General features: G+C 37.5%; 1 protein-coding gene across 10 annotated transcripts in view; it reads right to left on the bottom strand.

The window, feature by feature from the left end:
- Positions 1-23,427, bottom strand: part of LMNTD1 (lamin tail domain containing 1) — a 529,118-nt gene that overhangs the window by 370,939 nt on the left and 134,752 nt on the right. For all 10 annotated transcript variants that reach the window (XR_007129288.1, XM_047740017.1, XM_047740014.1 and 7 more), the window contains one exon: positions 12,661-12,837. Coding sequence is in view for 9 of the 10 variants with exons in the window: in XM_047740017.1 (XP_047595973.1) it covers positions 12,661-12,684 (24 nt within the window). In the remaining variant the exon portion in view is untranslated. The remainder of the gene's footprint in view (positions 1-12,660; positions 12,838-23,427) is intronic.

A 23,427-nucleotide genomic window follows, 5' to 3' on the forward strand; every position in this document is an offset into this window, starting at 1 on the left:
GTGCTGGCTCCTCCAGCATTGGAGCAGTGAGAAATGAAGGAATGGGGCCAATGCCTCCTTACTTGACAGAGCAAGCTTGCAGTTCTGACTGCTGTCAATTCTGTTTCTCCAACCTAGAACAGCTGGCTTTGTTTCTGTTTGTGTGTCTCGGGGCAAATGCCGGTCTGGAAAACATGGGGTTCTTTGCAGGACCAGCCTTCCTCCTGCAAGGTTTCCAATTTGGGAGCAGGGCTCTGGCCAGACTACCCATCCACTGCTAGTTCCGACCCCTAGCCATCAGCCCCACAGCCTCTTGCTTCAGAGAACTCCTCTTCCAGGAAACAGCCTATCCTCATCCCCTATCCCACTCAACTTTCATGTCCTTGTCAGCCTAAGTGAACAAAGTAACACTGTGTCTCTGCAACCCACTCTCCCAGCATATTTCTTTGCAGACCTTTCTCTACTTGTCCCTGGAACAACGAGCACTCAGCAGGTCAAATGGGTCTCAGATTTCAATGAAGAGATCCCTAGTTTCTGACTCTGTGAAGGTGGGGAGGGCAGAAGAGTTCAGGCACCCTGTTCCCCACCGTCTACCATCTACTCACTCCCAGCATTGACCCACCCCGCCCACCCCAGCCCCACAAACTCTCTTGGCAATTATTTTGAGGTCTCTCTTTGGTCTTGGGAAGTGATAATGTATATATATGGAAAGAATAACTTCTTTCTACAAAGACAGCACCTTTTTAGGGGCAGCATTTTCTCTCCAACTACTCCCACCAACCCCGCGCCACCACCCCCCACCACTGGCCCCACACACATACATGCAGTTTACTTGAGGACCTTATCTGGGAAGGGAAGGCAGGGACGATGGTTGGTTTTAGGGCTGGTTCTCAGCACCAGCCCCCCTCACTATACCCTGGTATCACACTACTTGTAGAATGTATGGCACTTGGTGCCTTTAATCTCTCAGTAATACAAAAGGAATAACTGCATTTCACATTCCACTATGCATGGACTGATCTAGGTAAGTCACTGAAGCAACTTCCTGACCTTAGATCCACTTAGAGTCCTGGACTCCTGCTCCCACCTTGTTGGATGTTCAATCTTCCTTACTGATTTCTGGTACCTGTCAGGCAGCTCAGTTGTCCTAATCAGCCCCAGAATAGTACCTGGTATATGGGACATTTCTTCTTCTAATTACAAGATACAGACCAAAACCTCTCATTAACTAAGGTACCCCAATAACATAAAAATATACAACAAATTAAGTGAAAGTTAAGACCTAGGAGCAAAATGTCTATTGACAGCTAAGCTCCTTTTCCCAAGGACATGTGCATGTATCCTAGCTCACCTCTGCCAGAAACAGCCTTCTCTGTGTACCCATTTTATACTACCAATCAGAATATTCTTGAATTATTCCACATCCTTTCCCAACTCTGAGGGAAAGAACATCCCACATTCCCTTGGGTTATGGTTACTTTCATGCTTATCTAAAAGATGTATGCTTTTCCCCAGGTGATAGAGTCTTTTTGATTTCACTGACTGTGCCATATTATCCAAATCCCACCACCTCAAAGCAGAAGTCCACTGGCAAAGTTTTAGCAGCATCATTCTAAGTTGCACCCGAGTTAAATGTGTAGAACTATCATTTTTACAAAAATCAAAATGTATATGTTAATGCAAGGTCAACCTATGGCAAATTGCAAGGCAACTGCCCAAGGCTCCTGTGGTTTGGGAACCAAAGAAAACAGATGCCTGTGTGGCAACTGAGATGGTATCTATTGGAGGAAAAGCAACAGCTGAATAGTTGGTGAAAGGGAAAAAAACCACAAGTGTCTTGAACACACAACTAACCTATAATTTCTAACAGTATCACCAAGGAAAAAGGATAAAATTTCCCCTTCCCTAAGACACAATCTGCAAGAAGTCCCTAAGACTTCTTTTCCCTACAATGCTTACAACAGCATTGCCCTTAGAGGTTTTATACTCTGCCTGTTTCTGAATGTGGATGAAGGAAGGAAAACAGTTGAGGCATATATGTGGATGGAAGCAACTTCAAAACTCTGAAACTATGGAGCTGTTAATAAATGAACTTCTAAGTGGATAGGACTCCAAAATTATTTTCCAACTCTTTGAATTTACAGGCATGAAATTTATTTTTCCATGGCCACAGATAAACAACTGGAAATGAAAGTGAGCTTTAACACATGTTTCCATGGTTTTTTTTCTCTAGAGATTTATGTCATAAATGAGTAAGGAGGAAAAGAAACTATCTAGGAAATCCAATGCATGGTTCTACCTTCTTTCTAAATATCACAAATACAACATTACTCCATTCCTTAATTATATCCTTATGTCCAAGACACATAGAAGATTTATAACTCATTTCTTAATTTACCTGTCTTGATAACAAATTTAGATAGTTATGACTCATTGTATTATACAGTGATAACTTCTAATTTGGTTTCCTGGTAGACTACAAGAATTAATCTGTCCTTCCCCAGTTGAATGTGTCAGTAACTCCTTGGAAATAAATTGCTCTTCATAGGAATATTTAGAGAGAAAACAATCACATTCTCTAGGAATTTTTCCTTCCTTCCTTCCTTCCTTCCTTCCTTCCTTCCTCTTTCTTTCTTCTCTTTCTCTCTTTCCTGCTTTCTTCTCTCTCTTTCCTGCTTTCTCTCTCACTCTCTCTTTCCTTTCTTAATACCTAGGAATTTAAAGCACAAGTTCAAGCAAGTCACTTTGCTTTCCTGAATCTTAATGCCATCATTCATTTAATGAGGATGATGATGATGATGATGATGATAATGTATTATAACCCAAAAGCTCTGTTGTAATAATTGTTGTAGAAGACTTTATAAACCAAGAGATCTGATGAAGACATTAGTTACCTACAAAATCCCTCTATAGGGTTCTGTACTTCTCCACATCACCCTATTTTATAATCAAGAGTAACTGACATTTGGATGTGTATTCTCAAATATATAATTATGTATGCAGATTGTCACAAGTTTATCAAGATTATTTCTAAACACTGCCGTTAAAGTAGTATGTAAAATGTGTGGCACATTTTTTTTTTAAAAGATTTTATTTATTTGTCAGAGAGAGAGGAGAGCGAGCGAGCACAGGCAGACAGAATGGCAGGCAGAGGCAGAGGGAGAAGCAGGCTCCCCGCCAAACAAGGAGCCCGATGTGGGACTCGATCCCAGGATGCTGGGATCACGACCTGAGCCGAAGGCAGCTGCTTAACCAACTGAGCCACCCAGGCGTCCCTGTGTGGCACATTTTAACTAAGTTAACCACCCTCCAGCTTTAATGGGTTCTATAACTCTTGTACTGCTCAGCCATTGCTAACTGCAAAATATAAGATCTGAATCTTATACTGCAAAAGCCATATTAGGAATTAACCAGCAAGTTCCAAGCACACAATCCTGTGTCTTCTCCAGAGAAATGAGAAGTTAAAATAACATCAATAAGCGGCTCCCCAGAGCCCTTACAATGCTGGGTACAATGCTAAAGTCTTCTCATACATTTCCCACTTAATTTTCGTGGCAACCCTATGAGGTAAGAATTATTTTCCCCCATTTTAGAGATGTGAAAATTCTTATTTTCTAATAAGAAAAGTGCAGGGACTGGACTTTTGATTGCTTCAATTTGACTCACCCAGTAAATGGGGGTTGTTGGACCCTGAGAAGCAGAGGTAAGGGCAACATCAACTTATTAGTTGATCAGGCCCCAAGAAAAAGATTTTGCTTGGGCTTTTGCCTCTTTTTTACACATATGACTAGGAAAGAAAGAAAATAAAACGTAAGGCAGGTCCCTAGAAATTTTTTTCTGCTCTACATCAAGTTTTTGAAAGGTTTGATTAGGGGTCCTTCACGGTCTCAGTTCTAAAGGGAAGATGGGACAACCTTCTAGATTTAGTTTGCTTTGACTCTCCTTAACACTAGGATGTATGCAAATTGAAAGATCCCTCATGAATATGTAAGCAGCACATATTCTCCCAAACACAAGTGTCCAAGTGCATTAATAGCTAATGCTGCATTCCCTAGGAATCTTTTGAAAATCTGCCTGATGTTAGAGAGAAAGATTTTTTCTTTTTCCTTCTGCAACACCCCAATTTTAACAGCCTGTGATGTATTTTTGTTTTTACCTTTTCTTTCATAAATGAGAAGAATTTCAGGGAGTGAATGACAGGCAAATCTCAACTAGTCAGGGGTGATTTCCCTGCACAGGGCATCTGGTGAATATGACTTCTGCATTCATAGAGCTAAATCCCGCACCAGCTGATACACAATTAAGTGTAACATCATTCATTCCAAGCTGTCAGAGAGGAACACACAGAGGCCTCCTCATACTCCTGTGCCCCACAAAGTAGAATGTATGCTAATGAACCAATGTGATGTAAGATGAAGCCACAGGATCATGAACATTTAAAATGAATGCCTAGACGAGGTTTATTCCATCACTCAGGCAGGAGTCTCATTTGCCTAGACGTAACAGCTAACATTTATCTATTGCTGTGTGACAAACTGCCACAAACTAGCAACTTAAAACAGTGCCCATTTAGGGGCGCCTGGGTGGCTCAGTGGGTTAAAGCCTCTGCCTTCGGCTCAGGTCATGATCCCAGGGTCCTGGGATCGAGCCCCACATCAGCCTCTCTGTTCAGCAGGGAGCCTGCTTTCTCCTCTCTCTCTCTCTGTCTGCCTCTCTGCCTACTTGTGATCTCTGTCAAATAAATAAATAAAATCTTTAAAAAAAAAAACCAGTGCCCATTTATTATTTCATAGTTCCATAGGTCAAAAAGTCTGGTGGTCTTGGCTGGATCCTACAAGGCCAAAGTCAGAGTATCACCTGGGCTGAGCTCTCATGCAGATGCTCTGGAGAGGAATCTACTCCCAAGTGCATTCAAACAGTTGGCAGAACACAGCTCCTTGTTACCGTGGGACAGGGGCTCCATCTTCTTGATGGCTGTCAGCCCAACACTCCTCTCAGTGTCTCAGGTTCCTGGAGCCAACCATAGCGCATGAAATCCTTTTTGGGTCTTGAATCTCTTTGTCTTCCTCTTCCGCCACTAGCAGGAGAAAGCTTGCTGCTTTTTGTGTCCATGTGATTAGATTAGATTAGATTAGATTAGATTAGATTAGATTAGATTAGATAATCTCTCTTTTAAAAGGTTAACTCTGCCATATAATACACAACTTTCAGAGGTTCTATGGATTCTTGCGAGGCCATTTGAGAATTTGGCCTACCACACCTAGCAAGTAGAACTATTAAAAATATTGTCAGCCTTGTCCTATCCTAAAAAGGTCAAGACATTATAAGTATAGGTGAAGCTGATGGAAATAACACTGAGAATCATGTTTAAATTTTGGGACATGGAAGTTTCAAAGTTTAAAAGTTAGACTGAAATGGTAAAGAGTCAATGTCCTTTGAAGAAAGTTGCAACATTACTTTAGCAACCAATTTTCCTTAATACATAGTTTTAGAAGAGACTAAACTATCTGAACTTGCCATACAAAAAATAAGAAACCATAGCTGTCCTGCTGACTGTGTACCTTTAATTCAGCAATCCCTTGATATCCTCTCCTTCATTCACAGCTGATGTCTTTAAATTAGCCTTGAGTCATACTGCCCTCCATCCCCTGACCTGCTCCCCTCAGTTCCTGAGCCCTTAGCACAGCCCTTGATTCCTGTTTACTGCCTTCTATCACCCATCAGGCTCCACTGGAGCAAACTGCTGTAGCTCTTGCCTAAGCTGGTCTGTACTGCTTCTGGCTATTCTGTAAGCAACTTCTCAGGAGCCATCTCTCTCTGCCAAGCCAAAGGTCCCCTGTGATTGACTTCTCCCAGCATCATAGCACCTGCCAAGGAAACCTGCTCTATCCTCAAAGAATAACTGGTTCTTTCCTGGCTAAACTTATAACTCTTGAATTCCTTTTGTTTGTCATCCTGTTTTTATGCACTTTGTTCTTCCATTTACACATGATAAAAATATATCACCTATTATTTATTTTACTCAATTGCTTGTTTAGAATGACTTGTGTCTCCTTCACATTTAGGTCAATATTCACTCTTGGATTAGGCATGCTTGCAGATGGGCAAGATATGAGCAAATGTTAAAATGCTTTGTGATGAATTTGCCCAGGGATGATGATGTTCATGAGGTTGAGATGTTCTGGGTAGCCATCCCCAATTTAATGCCTGTGTATCACCCAAATGCCAAAACCTAAAAGGTTACGATGAGCCCAGGTTTATAAATGGTAAACTGCCAACCACACTTTTGGAAGCTGAGCGGTTAATAGAAGTTAAGAATTTTGAAATGCCTTTTCCTATTTCACTGGAACAAAAGTTGTTCCCAGAGAGTTTCTTGGTTAAGTACATTCCCTGATCCCTGCAAACTCAGAGGCCAATGTCAGAAATCGTTTTGCTGGCTATTAAACATGCATTTTTTATCTTGATTTTTATTAATAATTGATATATTCATGAAAGTAAAATAAAGTATTTTTCCTTAGTCACTGCATTCAATTTAACATGTGTTGGACCTATCATGGTTTCCTAAGCTAAAATGCAAGCCTTGTGAAATTCCCATTTTTTTTTAATGAGTAAACTTCATCCAAAGCAGAAAACTTTGCTTTGAAAATAAATTTTGGGAATCTAAATGTAAGTATAATTTTATTAATTTCTAAAAATATAAATATTCTAATTATTCTTGGCCCCAGGTTAAAAATTATTTTTTAACATCATTTAAAATGTTTTATTTCTTTTTCCTCTGTGTCATTAGGCAAGTCGTCCCTGATTCCAGATAACAAAGATGAAGCAGTATAACAAATAAGGGAATCAATTCCTGATAATATTTCCCAGATGATCACAATCAAATTGGGTGGATAGCAGCCATGTCAAGCCCTCGGGGGTGGGAGAGAAGGGTTTTCACTCAGCAGCAATGTCATTACCAGACCTTTGCCCTGGACTTCACCCTGCAGAATCCCTGTCAGGTCTTTTTCCTGCCTACTGGATCCAAAATAAAGCTTTGCAGCCAAAATATTCAGTGACAGATGGCTCATTTCATTGCTGTAATGTCACCCTTTGGGTCTCTGAGGGGATGATTCCAGGAATAGAAAGCGGGGCAAATACAGAAATGGACTTAGAATCTAACAAAATCAGGGTTTCTCCAGTTACTGATGGAATAAAGAACTTCTAAATTCTTTTCATCTAACATGAGAGGCCCCTCTTCTCTCAATAAATGGTAATTAGTGCACAGAGTGTAGTATGGGTTCAGTCCCTCCTTTGACCCTGACAAGTTCAATGATTTTGAGCCTGTTCCTCAGTTTCCTCATAAGTAAAATGAGCATCATAACAGTACTTACCAAAGGCAACAAAAGCAAAAATAAACATGTGAGACTACATCAAATTAAAAGGCTTCTGCACAGCAAAGAAAGCCATCAACAAAATGAAAAGGCAACCTACTGAATAAGAAAATGTTTGCAAATCATATATCCAATAAGGGGTTTTATTGAAGATACATAAAAAACTTATACAACTCAACATAAAAAAAAATAATAATCTTAGCCTTAGCTAAGAACCCAATAAATGGGCTCCTTCTCTTTGATGAATTCAATTTTGTACAAAAAACAATACATAATAGAACATAAAACAAGAGGCACAACATAGGAAACCTATTAATGGAAATGATATTTTGTTAATATTCTTAATTCAGAATGGACTTAGACTAAATAATACCAAAATCAGCATTTTATTGTGTTATTCTAAAATGGGGATGGGAGGTTGCTCCCCCTGAAACAGTCCATAAGAGACAATTAGTATTCTTTCCATTGTTGAGATCTCTAAGGCTATGGGAGATTATGACTTATTTCTAGTCACGGCTAGGTTCCCTTGATAAAATTTCTTATAGTCCTCACTAGAATTGGTTCTAGATTTCATTTTTTAACCGCTTCCCTTTTTGAGAAAAGGTATGAACTTTTTCCATCATACACATTTACAAAGTTATAATTCACAAAGATTCTGGGCGGGTTTTTTGTTCTGTTTTTCATTTTTTCCCAAACTTGGCACATCCTAGTCTTTTCCCTAAGGTCTGTATCTGTACTACTATTTTCCAGTTTGTCTTGGTATCACTGCTTCACCATTTGGCCCCTGAGTCAACATAGTTTCACCACCATTATCTACACAGCACCACCTCCTCTGAATGGACTCACAAATGTCCTTCTCTGTTGCATGCCTTTGCTGGGTCTACTTTCCCATGACGTTACCTGTTACCCATCCATCTACTCCTAAAGAATGCCATGAGGGAGTGACAGTGCTTCAGACAGAGTCTTAAGAATCTTGACACTCATTTGAATTTAGTGTCACTGTGTATCACTGAATTCCTAACCTCCTTTCTTTAAGATCTTTTCCAAACTGAAAGTGAACCAAGTTAATCAGATTCATATTTTCTAAAGCTCACAAGCTTTCTCTCTAATTATGATTAATTTGGTCTTGACGGCATTTATAGTTAATCATTGGGTACCAGAATCTTTATATATTTTACTTTTAATTATGAGTCTTTATATATTTTACTTTTAATTATGGATATAATTAATTATATCCATTAAACATACTCATGTGTTAACAAGTGCTATTGTCCCCATTTTATAGGTGTGGAAACCAAGAATCAGGAAATATAAGCAACTTCCCCAAGAGCCTACAGTATGTGGCTGCATTTCCCACCAAGCAAGGTGTCCAAAAGAGTCCTTTGGAGGACACAGCAATTATTCTCAAGTGCATGTATGTATAAAAGTTATCTGACATGTTTATTAAAAGTGTATCCCATAGTCCATCACCCAAATTCCAGGCTCCAACCTCCAGATTCTGCTTCAGTGGGTGGATCTAGGCTTTGCCTTTCAACAAACTCTCTGGGAGATTTTGATGCAGGCCATCTGCACAGCACACCCAGCTCAGGAGAGACCCAAACTGACCGCATTACCAGCTATGTCCCACATGAAGAGACCCAAACTGACCGCATTACCAGCTATGTCCCATACGAAGCACCACATTTCCTGCTTTTCTTCTCCTTAAAGCCATAAATTAACCAAGTGCTGAGATTTACTTTTATAACAAAACTTAGGCTGAATGGGGTTTTCCAGAATTCAGGTTTTGTTGGGAGGCAGAATTATAGCCTGAGGATCAATAAAACTGGATTGTCTTTTTCCTTTACTGGCTTCTTGCCTGTCATATTGTGTCTCATTCTTCTCAATGGAATGTGAAAATTCGTGTCTGCTACTCACTGAAAAGACCTCTAAAGAGGAAAACGGACCATGGGAGGACCATGAAAAGCTCCAAGCAAAGAACACTGTGTGAGTGCTCAAGACTCAAATACTCTCTTATCTACGTGGGGCATACTGATTTTATTATGGCTTCGATTTATTGCACAAAACATAAGGGATGACATATTCAGTTGGCATCTATGAGATTGGCAGGTAGAGACTTCACAATGCACAGGTTTTGTGTTCTTGGAAAAGTTGTTTTAAGTCCTTGCACCTCCTTTTCTTCATGTGAGACGGGAAGACATACTATCAACTTCATGGGGTGCTGAGTTGTCACTTCATGATTTGTATAACTGAGCTTTGATGCATTATTCAGCCCAAATATTTTCATTTTCAACAGCCTACCTTCAAGGTGTTGTTAATATCAGTATATTCACTCTTATGTTCCTGTCTGTTTTATAGAAAACAAATATGACACTGGCCCTGCTCTTAGGAAAGTTATTCTCAAGCAGGTGAGACAATCTAAAGTGATACCTAAAACCAGAGATTTGGTAGGATTTTCACAAATGGGGAAAAAGGGAGGAAAGCCAGGAAAGTGTATATAATATGACCCTTGTTTTTAAAAACAATTTTAAAACAATTACCAATTCCTCTATAGTTTTGTATATATCCATTAAACATACCCACATAAAACATCTATGTACATATTTACATAACATGTAACTTACTAAAGATAAAATATACATATATATATATATATCTCATTAATATGAGACATTTTGGAGAGAGAATACAGAAAAGAAAGGAAACAAAAAAGAAATATAAGTAAATAATGTGTTTTTAAAAATACATGGATGATTGGGTGGCTCAGTGGGTTAAGCCTCTGCCTTTGGCTCAGGTCATGATCCCAGGGTCCTGGGATCGAGCCCCGCATCAGGTTCTCTGCTCAGCAGGGAGCCTGCTTCCTTCCCCTCTCTCTCTGCCTGCTTCTCTGCCTACTTGTGATCTCTGTCTGTCAAATAAATAAATAAAATCTTTAAAAAAAAAAGGGGGGGGGCGCCTGGGTGGCTCAGTGGGTTAAAAATACATGGATGTCCCACGATAAAAAGAGCATATGTGATATGACCCCAGCTAAGTAAATGTGCATTTGTGGGTGTGTATGTGTCTGAGATATGTGAAAACATAAACAAAACACTAACAGGGGCTAGTTTCAAGGTAGTGAGACTTAAGAGATCATTACTCTTTTTCTGCATTGTTAGACTATTTTTTATAATGTCATGTTATTTATAACTGGAAACATTATTCAAAGGATAGACTATGCCAAAATATTTATTATTGTACATGATGTATTGTTTTATTTTGTCTTTTCAAGTGGTCTCTAAAAGGTATGAATTATTTTGAAATGAGAAAAATTATATTCTTTGAAGAGGTATTCTCAGTAGTAACAAAATGCAGTGGAAGAAAGATATTCTTAATAGAAGGCTACGGTTGCTTTAAGGACCCAAGTAAAGCACAGTGCACAATGAGCTGGTTTGCCAGAACAAACTCAGTCACTGAACTCTTCTTTTTCTTCTTTCTTTTCCTTCTGTAGATGTTTTGAATTATGTAAATCTCAGATTTGTTGAAAGAATCTATTTTTTTTATCTTTACAGAATGGTTTTACTTATGTTTTTCCAATTCATTATCATTTTCTACAACTCAGCATGTTCCAAGCTGAACTTGGGATTTCTTTTCTGCCTCAACTTACTTCTCTTCCTGACTCCTTTTTTAAGAGATATGTCACCACCTTCAGCTGAGTCACCCAAACTGAATTTCAGGGATCCACCCTGGATTCCTCCCTCTGTACCCAGGGAGTCAATCATTTCTATACAAACTACATCCATCAGCTTTCTCCTTATCACTTCTCTTCTCCATAGCCATTGTCCTCATTGGTCCTACCCAGATTGCAGCAATTATCTTTAAATTGGTCCCCTTATCTCCACTTAGAAAATTTGATAAAGCAGGAGAATGTCTAAACTTCTTTTTTTTTTTAAAGATTTTATTTATTTATTTGACAGAGAGAGATCACAAGTAGACAGAGAGGCAGGCAGAGAGAGAGAGAGAGAGAGAGAAGCAGGCTCCCCGCTGAGCAGAGAGCCCGATTGTCTAAACTTCTTTACATGTTTTGCAAACAAATGTGAGTTGCTTGCTTATCTTCTTTCCTTTAATGAACAGTCTCTCCCAAACATGCTGTTTTGGGGACTGTCAATCACAATATTCCCATGCCCCATGATATTATAAGCTAGAGAGTGAAAGCTTCATCCCCAGAGGCTCAATAAGTGGTTCAGGGATGGGCTTATGATAAGTAGGGGTAGACATTCTGTCCCAGGACTCCTCTGCTAGACATAGAAGAAAAATTCTTTCTTGCTTTTTTGGCAAGTCCCAGATTAATTAAGCAAACTCTTCTGTTAGACTTACTTCCTTGCAACTTTCTAGCAGGCCATGTTCAAATAGTGTAGACATAGAGCAAGTCAATTCTTTTAGTTGTCCTGTAAATAGGCAAATATTTTCATCTGGCTTGGGAACTAACTCCAGTTCTAAAAAGGTAATCAAATTAGTGGTGATTTATGATGATTTCTACTTTATTATCATTGTGGTGGTTCCAAAAATTAATTAATTCCAATTTCTAATTCCAACAAGGGTATAAATGTCTTTTTTTTATTATCCCACATTAGGGGATTGTCATAGCAATGATCTATTTCTTGTTCTTTTTATTGATTAATATATGCATAAAGAGTACACAAATTATATAGCTTAATAAGTTTTTACAATAGAATACAACTTTGCTACTACATATTTTTATGCACATAAATAAATTTTAAGATGTCTAAGGTCAGGACCATGCTTTCATTTTTCTCAACACCTGGTTCAATTCCAGGCCTAATGATAATGACTATTGATGTCACTGTACTTCACCTGCCAGACATTTTATACTTGAAAGTCATCAGGTAAGACTATAGGAAGGCTACTGCAAAGCATTCATTTAACAATAATTCTGCCAGTATCTAACAATTATTAAATGCTTATGGATACTATTATTATTTCAGTTTTATAGATTAGGAAACTGTGGTTGATGGAAATTTAAAAAGTGTCTGAGATCAAATAGCCAGTAAGTGGAAGAGTAAGACTCCAAGAAAAAAATTAAATTTCCAAAATATAATTTAAGCAATTCAGTCCTTCCACTGTGATAATAACCTTTTCCACTGAGATAAGAAAAACTTAACAATCTTTCTAAAGACCAAGAGACAACACACTTTTCTTTAGCAAACACTAGCAATGATTTGGTCTTGGAGGAAGAAAGCAGTTGAATGAATTATAATAGCATTTAAAATTCTGCAAAAAAGACAAACAAGAGTGGATGTTATAATTAGAGACTTACTTTTTTATTATAGGCATTTTCCATTTCTTCTTGGATCCAGATCACCTCTGCCACACTGGCTTCTTCTTCATATTATTGGTTGTTTGGAATCTCTGGAATCCTCAGTTTGGGTTCTCTTCCTATGGTGTGGGGTGATGCTTCTGAGTGGGCAGCCTGTTGCTCAACTTGTGAAATGCCCTGTACATTCTATTATAAGAGAATAAATGAATAGGTCAGATTGTCCTTGAGGTCATTGAGAAAATCCCAACCAAAAAACCCAGCAAATCACATTTATTCAAATTGGTTAAGGTAAGAAATTCTTCAGATTCCTTAAGATATGTTAGAAATAGAGAGTGTGGTCCAAGATGATAACATAAAAAGATGATAACATAAAAAGACCCTGAACTTACTTAGTCCTATGAACACACCAAATCTACAATGACATATGGATTAATTCCCACTTGAAAACAAGAAAACTAGCTGAACAGTTTCCTCTACAACAAGGGATAAAAGGGCTGGAGAGGGTTAGGGAGGAGGAGGTATAAGAGAGGAAGAAGTCTTACCAAAACCTACACATGCCAGCACAAACCAGAGAGAGATGTCATAGACCAGAACATCTCCTTGAAAAGTGAAGGGTTTATACCTGGCACTGGGCACCCTAACCCTTGGAACCTGCACCAGAAAGGAGGTATGAAAAATGTCTGGATTTCAAAATCAATGGGGCTCACATCCAAGGGACCCAAGGAGTTGTGGGAATCTGAGATACTCTTTTTGAGGGGCTCCTGTGTAAGCTCACTCATTCCAAGAATCAGGACAAAGGCAGCAGTTTGAGAGGGGACTGGATTATTTGTGAGGGTGAGTTATTTTTAAAAGCATCTGCCAAAGGTGCGTTAATTAGTTGGGATTTTCCTTGGGGGCAAAGGCACTGGAGAGTGACATTTTTTGCACTCCCCCTCTGCCTTGCCAACGCAACACAGGCCACAGGAGGGCACTCATGGACACAACTTAATAAAGCCACAGGCCTTGCCCCCCACGGAGCACATCCCAGTCCTCACTAAAGACATCAGCATGCTGTACTCCTAGAGCTCTTCTCTGGCATCACTAAAGCTGTAGGCATGCCTGCACCCAATGCTCTCTCCTGGACTCAATAAAGCCACAGGCAACTACAGCCTCACTGAAGCTGGTGGGGAGTACAATCCACACAGAGAAGGCCTCTTGGTTGTCTGGCTCTGGTGGTCAAAGGGGCTTGTGCTTCTGGACCCCAGGGTCTGTAACAATCAGAAAGACAATTCTTGGCAGTAGACAGCACACTGAAACAACACCCCCAGTCTGCACATGAAAAAGTCCCACTTAAATGTCCTGGAGTTTAAACCTGAGGGACAGGATTCAAATTTGCCACACATTTAAGGCTACAGAGCTGTTCTTAGGAAATATAGGTAAGGACATAACATCTGTGCACCCTCCCTTGACCTCACCAGAGCTCACTGGTACCTCCCAGAAAGGTGCTTAAACACTTTTCTGAAGCCTCAGTTCTTGCAAATGTTTCTCAGGGAACACCTCCAGATCCTGTTTAGGTTCAGCAGGATCTATGATTGTGATCCCACAGGACTGTATATATTTGCACACTTTAAAAGTTGTTTCCTGGGGCACCTGCATGGCTCAGTGGGATAAAACCTCGGCCTCTGGCTCAGGTCATGATCCCAGGGTCCTGGGATTGAGCCCCAAACCCCACCTCAGTCTCTCTACTCAGCAGGGAGCCTGTTTCCTCCTCTCTCTCTGTCTGCCTTTCTGCCTACTTGTGATCTCTGCATACTTGTGATCAAATAAATAAATAAAATCTTAAATAAATAAATAAATAAATAAAAGTTGTTTCCTGAGGATCTGGCTTCTAATCAGCCTGCATCTAGGTACTGACTGAAATAACTCCCTTTGGAACACTGTTGGCACACCTTCAACAACTGATACCTATAAAGAACAAATTAGACTACTCAGATAATCACAAAGGTTTGGCGGACAACCAAGAGCCAGGGGAAGGTTAAAAGATAAGGTTCATCTACTACACAAGGACACTCCTTCCAGGAGGAGAGGTAGCTGTTTCACCTAATATATAGAAACAAACATAGAGAGTCAAGCAAAATGAAAAACTCAGGAATATGTTCCAAATGAAAGAGCAATAAACATTAGAAAAAGACTTTAATGAAATAGGGATAAATAGTCTACTTTATAAAGACTCTAAAGTAATGGTCATAAAAATGCTGACCAAATTCAAGAGAAGAAAGAATAAATATCATAAGAACTTCAACAAGAGACAGAAAAATGAGAAAGTACCAAACAGAAGTCACAGAGCTGAAGAATACAGTAACTGAACTGAAAAAATTCACTAGAGGTGTTCAACAGCAAGCAGATTAGGTGATGGAGAAAAAGGGATCAGTGACCTAGAAGACAGCACTGTGGAACTTACCCAAATAGAGCAACAGCAAGAACAAAAAGGAATTCAAAAAGTGAAGATAGTTTGGGCGCCTGGGTGGCTCAGTGGGTTAAGCCGCTGCCTTCGGCTCAGGTCATGATCTCGGGGTCCTGGGATCGAGCCCCGCATCGGGCTCTCTGCTCAGCAGAGAGCCTGCTTCCTCCTCTCTCTCTCTGCCTGCCTCTCTGCCTGCTTGTGATCTCTCTCTGTCAAATAAATAAATAAAATATTAAAAAAAAAAAAGTGAAGATAGTTTAAAAGACCTATGAAACAATATTAAGCAGAATAACATTTGCATCACAGGGGTCTCAGAAGGAAAAAAGAGAAAGAAAGGGGAAGAAAACATACTTGACAATATAAAGGCTAAAAATTTCCCTTAGCTGGGGAAGGAAACAGACCTACAGGCCCAGGAAGCTCAGAGAATTCTAAAAAAGATACATGCAAAGAGATCCACACCAAGACACATTGTAATTAAAATGTCAAAAGTTAAAGATAAAGAATCTTAAAAGGAACAAGAGAAAAACAGCATATTACATATGAGAGAACCCCCATAAGACTACCCACTGAGGGGCGCCTGGGTGACTCAGATGTTTTAGTGTTTGCCTTCTGCTCAGGTCATGATCTCCAGGTCCTGAGATGGAGCGCCACATCCGGCTCCTGACTGGATCACCAGGGAGCCTACTTCTCCCCCTCCCTTTGCCTCTCCCCCTGCTTGTGTGCTCTCTCTGTCTCTCTCAAAGAATAAATAAAATCTTTTAAATAAATAAATAAATAAATAAATAAGACTACCTGCTGAATTTTTAGCAGAAACTCTGCAGGCCAGAAGAGAGTGGCATCATATATTTAAAGTGCTGAAAAGAAAGAACTTCCAACCAAGAATACTATAGCATTCAAAACTGAAAGAGAGATTAAAGATTTTCCAGGCAAGCAAGAGGTAAGGGAGTTCATCAACACTAAACCAGCCATATGAGAAATGTTAAAGGATCTTCTTTAAGCTGAAAAGAAACAGCACTAATAACAAGAAAATATAGAAAGTAATGATCACTTATAATGCTAGTATAAAGGTTAAAAAACAGAAGTAATAAAATCTATTGTAACTACAATAATCAGCTAAGGGATATACAAAATAAAAAATGTAAAATATGACATTGAAAACCTAAAATATGAAGGGATAGGCAGTAAAAAAGTAGACTTTTCTTAAGAATGCTTAAGTTACCACCAACTTAAAATGGAATGTTCTATATGAAACTCACAATAACCACAAAGCAAAAACCTACAGTAGGTACACAAAAGATAATGAGATAGGAATTTGAAATAACACTAAAATTCATAAAACCACAAAGAAAGCAAGAAAGAGAAGAAGAAAGGGACAGAGAGGAACTATAAAGCCTCTAGAAAACAATGAACAAAATGGCAACAAGTATATACTTATTCAATAATTACTTAAAATATAAATGGACTAAATTCTCTAATCAAAGATATAGAGTTCTCGAATGAATAACAAAAACAAAAACAAGACTCATTACATGCCCAGAATAGACTCACATCAGATCTAAAGACACATATACAATGAAAATGAAGGGATGGAAAAAGTTTCCATGCAACTGGAAATAAAAAGAAAGCCATACTTATATCAGATAAAATACTTTAAAACAAAGACAGTAATAAAAGACAAAGGAAGGCATTACTTAATGACAAAGGTGTAAATCCAATAAAAGAACACAACATTTATAAATATTTACATACCAAACCTAGGAGCACCTAAATACATAAACCAAATATTAATAGATCTAAAGGGAAAAACTAACAGCAATACAATGATAGCAGGGGATTATAATACCCCACTTATATTGAGGGATAAATCTTCCAGACAATAATTAATAAGGAAATATCAGCCTTAAAAACATTAGATCAGAGGGACTTAATAAAAAATGCAGATCATTCCATCCAAAAGCAGCAAAATACATATTCTTTGCAACTGCACATGGAACATTCTCCAGGATAGATGACATGTTAGACCACAAAACAAATCTCAATAAATTTAAGAAGATTGAAATCTTTTCAAACATCTTTTTTGATCACATGATATAAAACTAGAAATCAAGTACAATAAGAAAACTGAAAAATTCACAAGTATGTGAAGATTAAACAATGCGGTACTCAACAACCAATGGGTCAATGAAGAAATCAAAGGGGAAATTTAAAAAATACTTTGAGATAAAAGAAAATGGAAATACAATAACCCAAAATCTATGGATACATCAAAAATAGTTCTATGAGGGAAGTTGGGACCAATACAGGCCTACATCAAGAAACAAGAAAAAGCTCAAATAAACAATCTAACCAGACAAAAAAGAACAGGTAAAGTCCAAGGGTAGTTGAAGAAAGGACATAAAAAGATTAGAGTGGAAATAAATGAGATAGAGAATTAAAAAACAACAGAAAAGATCAATAAATCTAAGAGCTGCTTCTTTTGAAAGGATGAACAAGATGGACAAAACTTTAGCTAGATTTACCAAGACAAAAAGAGAGAAGTCTCAAATAAGTAAAATTAGAAATGAAAGAGAAGTTACAAAGATACTACAGAAATACAAAAGATCATAAGAGGCTTACCATGAATAATTACATGCCAACAACTGTACAACATAGAAAAAAATGGATAAATTCCTAGAAATATATGCTTTTCTAAAATATAAATAAATTCCTAGAAATATATAACTCATGAGAGATTGTGGACTCTGAGAAACAAACTAAGGGTTTTGGAAGGAGGGTTCGAGGGTTGGGTAAGCCTGGTAGTAGGTATTAAGGAGGGCACGTATTGCATGGAGCACTGGATATGGTTCATAAACAATAAATCTTGGAACACTGAAAAATAAAATTAAATTAAAAAAAGAAGAAATAAAAATGAAGAAATAGTCTGGATGGACTGATTACTAGTAAGGCAATTGAATCAATAATAAAAGAAACCTCCCAAAAAACAAAAGTCCAGGACCAGACAGCTTCACTGGGTAATTCCAGCAAACTTCTAAAGAAAATTTAATACCTATCCTTCTCAATCTCTTCCAAAAAACTGGAAAGGAGGGAAAGCTTCCAAATTCACTTTACAAGGCCAGCATTACTTTGATACCAAAACCAGACAAGGACACTACAAAAAAAGAAAATTACAGGCTAATATCCCTGATGAATGTAGATGCAAACAAAATCCTCAACAAAGTATTAGCAAACTGAATTCAACAATGCATTAAAAGGATCATACATCATGATCAAGAGGGACTTATTCCACAATGCAAGCATGATTCAACATCTGCAAATCAATCACAATAACAACATGAAGGATAAAAATCATATCATTATCTCAACAGATGCAGAAAAAGCATCTGACAAAATTCAACACTCATTTATGATAAAAACTTCCAATGACATGAGGCTAGAGGGAATCTACCTCAACATAATAAAGGTGGTATATGACAAACCCACAGCAAACATCATACTTAACAGTGGGAAGCTGAAAGCTTTTTGTCTAAAATCAGAAACAAGACAAGGATGCCCACTTTCACCACTTTTATTCAACATCATATTGGAAGCTCTTCCCACGGCAATTAGGTAAGAAAAAGAAATAAAAATCATCCAAATAGGAAAGAAAGAAGTAAAACTGTCACTATTTGCAGATGACATCATTCTGTATATACAAAACCCTAAGGATTCCACAAATAACAATTAGAACTAATAAATGAATTCAGTAAAGTTGCAGGACACAAAATTAGTAAATTAAAATTGGTTGTGTTGCTACATACTAATAATAGAAATTTATCAGGAAGAGAAACTTTAAAAACTATTCTATTTTGAATGGCATCAAAAGGAATACAATAACTAGGAAGAAATTTAACCAAGGAGGTGAAATACCTGTACACTGAAAACTATAAGACAATAATAAAAGAAATTAAAGATACAAATGCATGCAAGTATATTTTGTGCTAATAAATTGAAGAATTCATATTGTTAAGATGTTCATATTACCAAAGTAATCAACAAATTTAATGCAATCTCTATCAAAATTCCAATGGCATTTTTTTCACAGTATTAGAACAGATAATTCTAAAATTTGTATGGAACAAAAAAGACCCCAAATAGCCAAAGCAATCTTGAGGAAGAAGAATAAAACTGGAGGTATCATGCTCCCAGATTTACAACTATACTACAAAGCTATAATAATCAAAACAATATGGTATTGGCATTAAAACCAATGCTTAGATCAATGGAATGGAAAAGAAAATTCAGGAAAAAAACCCACACATAAATAGTCAATGAATCTATGACAAAGGAGGCAAAAATATACAAGGGGGAAAGGGCAGTCTTTTCAATAAATGGTGTTGGGAATACTGGACAGCCACAAGCAAAGAAATGAAAGTGGACTCCTATTTTACACCATACACAAAATAAACTAAAAATGTATTAAAGACCTAAATATAAAACTGAAACCATAAAAGGAGAAAATATTTGCAAGTAAACTCTTTGACATCAATCTTAGGAATATATATATTTTTAAAATCTGGCTTCTCAGGCAAAGATAACAAAAGCAAACAAAACAAAAAACAAAAGGGACTACATCAAACTAAAAAGCTTCTTTCTATACAGTGAAGGAAACCATCAATAAAATAGAAGGGCAAAATTCTGAATGCAAGAAGATATTTGCAAATCATATATAAGGTAAGGAGCTAATAGTCAAAATGCATAGAGAACTCAATAACAACAACAACAACAACAAAAACAGTCTGATTTTTAAAATGGGCAAATAATCTGAAAAGACATTTTTCCAACGACATTCACAGGTGGCCAATAGGTACATGAAAAGATGTTCAATATCACTAATAACCAGGGAAATGCCAATCAAAATCACAATGAGATATCACTTCAGACCCGTTAAAATGGCTATTATCAAAAACAAAAGAAATAACAAGTATTGGGAATAATGTGGAGAAAAGAGATCCTTTCTTCACTGCTGGTTGGAATGTAAATTGGTGCCACCACTGTGGAAAACAGTACAAAATTTCCTCAAAAAAATTAAGAATAGAACTACCATATAATCAATACCAATTCTGGGTACTTATCCAGAGAAAATAAAAACACTAGATTTTATCAGCCAAAGCTGAATTTAAATACACAAATCTCCTCTCCAATATGGGTTATAGTATGTGACTCTCTCCAAAGGGCAAGGCTATGACATTTAATTAATAGACAATAATGAAAAAATATTCTAAAGTGTTTTTCATCTGGGACAGACTCTTATTTCAGAATTGTTCTTGCTTAGTTATTTTCTCTAGTAAGAAACTGAAAAGCTGGTGGAAGTCCAAGATGGAACAGAAGTAGGAGACCTTAGTTTTGTCTGGTCCCTGGAGGTCAGCTAGACTGCTATCAAATCATTCTGAACAGCTGTGAACCCAACTGGAGAGCTAAGAAAAGAATAGCTGCAACTTTACAAATAGAAAAGCGACCATTTTCTGCAAGAATGAAAAGATGGAAAAACTCATCTCAAAAAGGAGAACAAGAGGCAGTACTGACTGCCAGGGACCTAATCAGTATGGACATAAGTAAGATGTCATAACTAGAGCTCAGAATGATGATTACAAAGATACTAGTTGCGCTTGAGAAAAGCATAGAAGACGGGGCGCCTGGGTGGCTCAGTGGGTTAAGCCGCTGCCTTCGGCTCAGGTCATGATCTCAGAGTCCTGGGATCGAGCCCTGCATCGGGCTCTCTGCTCAGCAGGGAGCCTGCTTCCTCCTCTCTCTCTGCCTGCCTCTCTGCCTGCTTGTGATCTCTCTGTCAAATAAATAAATAAAATCTTTAAAAAAAAAAAAAAAAAGAAAAGCATAGAAGACACTAGAGAATCCCTTTTTGGAGAAATAAAAAAATTAAAATCTAACCAAGTCAAAATAAAAAAAGGCTACTAATGAGATGCAATAAAAAATGAAGGCTCTAACTGCTAGGATAAATGAGGCAAAAGAGAGAATCAGTGATACAGAAGACAAAATGATGGAGAATAAAGAAGCTGGGAAAAAGAGAGATAAACAACTACTGGATCACAAGGGGAGAATTCGAGAGATAAGTGACACCATAAATCAAAACATTAGAATAGTTGGGATCCTAGAAGAGGAAAAAAGGGGCAGAGGGCAGAAGGTATATTGGAGAAAATTATAACTGAGAACTTCCTTAATTTAAATTTAATCTGGGGGAGGAAACAGGAATTCAAGTCCAGGAGTCAGAGACAATCCCCTTCAAAATCAATAAAAATTGATCAACACCCTGACATATAATAATTTTATACTGCAAATGTCAGGGACAAAAAGTAAATCATAAAAGCGGGTCAGGACAAGAAGTCTGTAACCTGCAAAGGTGGAAATATTAGACTATAGCAGCAGATCTACCCACAGAGACCTGGCAGGCCAGAAAGCACGGCATGATATAGTCAGGGTGCTAAAGGAGAAAAATATGCAGCCAAGAATACTTTATCCACCCAGGATGTTATTCAAAATACAAGGAAAGGTAAAAAGCTTCCAGGACAAAGAGAAACTAAAAGAATTTGTGATCACTAAACCAACCCTGCAAGAAATATTAAAAGGGATCCTTTAAGGAAAGACAGCCCCAAAGTAACATAGACAAAAGGACACAGAGACAATATACAGAAACAGTGACTTTACAGATAATACAATGGCACTAAATTCATCTCTTTCAATAGTTACTCTGAATGTAAATGGGCTAAATGCCCCAATCAAAATACACAGGGTATCAGACTGGATTAAAAAAACAAGACCAATTGATATGCTGACACCAAGGGACTCATTTTATACTCAAAGACACCTCCAGATTGAATGTGAGGGGGTGGAAAAACAATTGACCATGCTAATGGTCATCAAAAGAAAGCTGGGATGGCAATCCTTACATTAGACAAATTAGATTTTAAACCAAAGACTGTAATAAGAGATGAAGTAGGACATTTTATCATCATTAAAAGGTCTTTCCAAAAAGAAGATCTAACAATTGTAAATATTTATGCCCCTAACATGGGAGCAGTCAATCATATAAACAAATTCATAGCAAAATCAAAGAAACACATTGATAATAATACAATAATAGTAAGGGGCTTTAACACCCACTCACTGAAATGGACAGATCATCTAAGCAGAGGATTAACCAGGAAACAAGGGCTTTGAATGACACACTGGAACAGATGGACTTCACAGATATATTCAGAGCATTCCAACCTAAAGCAACAGAATACACATTCTTCTTGAGTGAACATGGAAAACTGTACAGAATAGATCACATACTGTATGGCAAGTCAGGTCTCAACTAGTACCAAAGATTGGGATGATCCCCTGCATATCCTCAGACCACGACACTTTGAAATTTGAACTCACTCACAAGAGAAAACCTCCAAACACTTGGAGGTTAAAGACCATCCTGCTAAAGAATGAATGGGTCAACCAGGAAATTTAAAAATTAAAGAAAGAAAATCATGGAAACAAATGAAAATGAAAACACAACTGTTCAAAATCTTTGGGATGCAGCAAAGGCAGCCATAAGAGGGAAATACATAGCAATACAAGCTTTTCTCAAGCAACAAGAAAGGTCTCAAATACACAACCTAACTTTACACTTAAAAGACCTGGAGAAAAAAAGCAATTAAAGCCTGAAACTGTCAGATGAAGAGAATTAATAAAGATTAGAGCAGAAATAAATAAAATAGAAACCAAAAGAAAAATAGATCAATTAAACTAAAACCTGGTCCTTTGGAAAAATTAAAAAGATCAATAAGCCTCTTGTCAGAAGTATCAAAAAAAAAAAAAAAGAAAAAGAAAAAGAAAAAGGACCCAAATTAATAAAATCATGAATGAAAGAGGAGAGATCATAATGAACATAAAAGAAATACAAACAATTATAAGAACATACTATAAGCAACTATATGCCAACAAATTAGGCAATCTGGAAATAATGGATGCATTCCTAGAGACATATAAACTACCAAAAATTAACCTGGAAGAAATAGAAAACCTGAACAGACCTACAATCAGCAAGGAAATTGAATCAGTAATCAAAAATCTTCCAACAAACAATAGTCCAGTTCCAGGTGGCTTCCTTCGGGAATTCTTTCAAACATTTAAAGAAGAATTAATACCTATTCTTCTGAAGCTGTTTTAAAAAACAGAAATGGAAGAAGAACTTCTAAAGTCTTTCTATGAGGCCAGTGTTACCTTGATCCCAAAAATCAAAGACCCCACCAAAAAGGATAATTACAGACCAATGTCCCTGATGAACATGAATG

Source organism: Lutra lutra, chromosome 8, assembly GCF_902655055.1.
Source record: "Lutra lutra chromosome 8, mLutLut1.2, whole genome shotgun sequence".
In the NCBI taxonomy this organism is placed as follows: domain Eukaryota; kingdom Metazoa; phylum Chordata; class Mammalia; order Carnivora; family Mustelidae; genus Lutra; species Lutra lutra.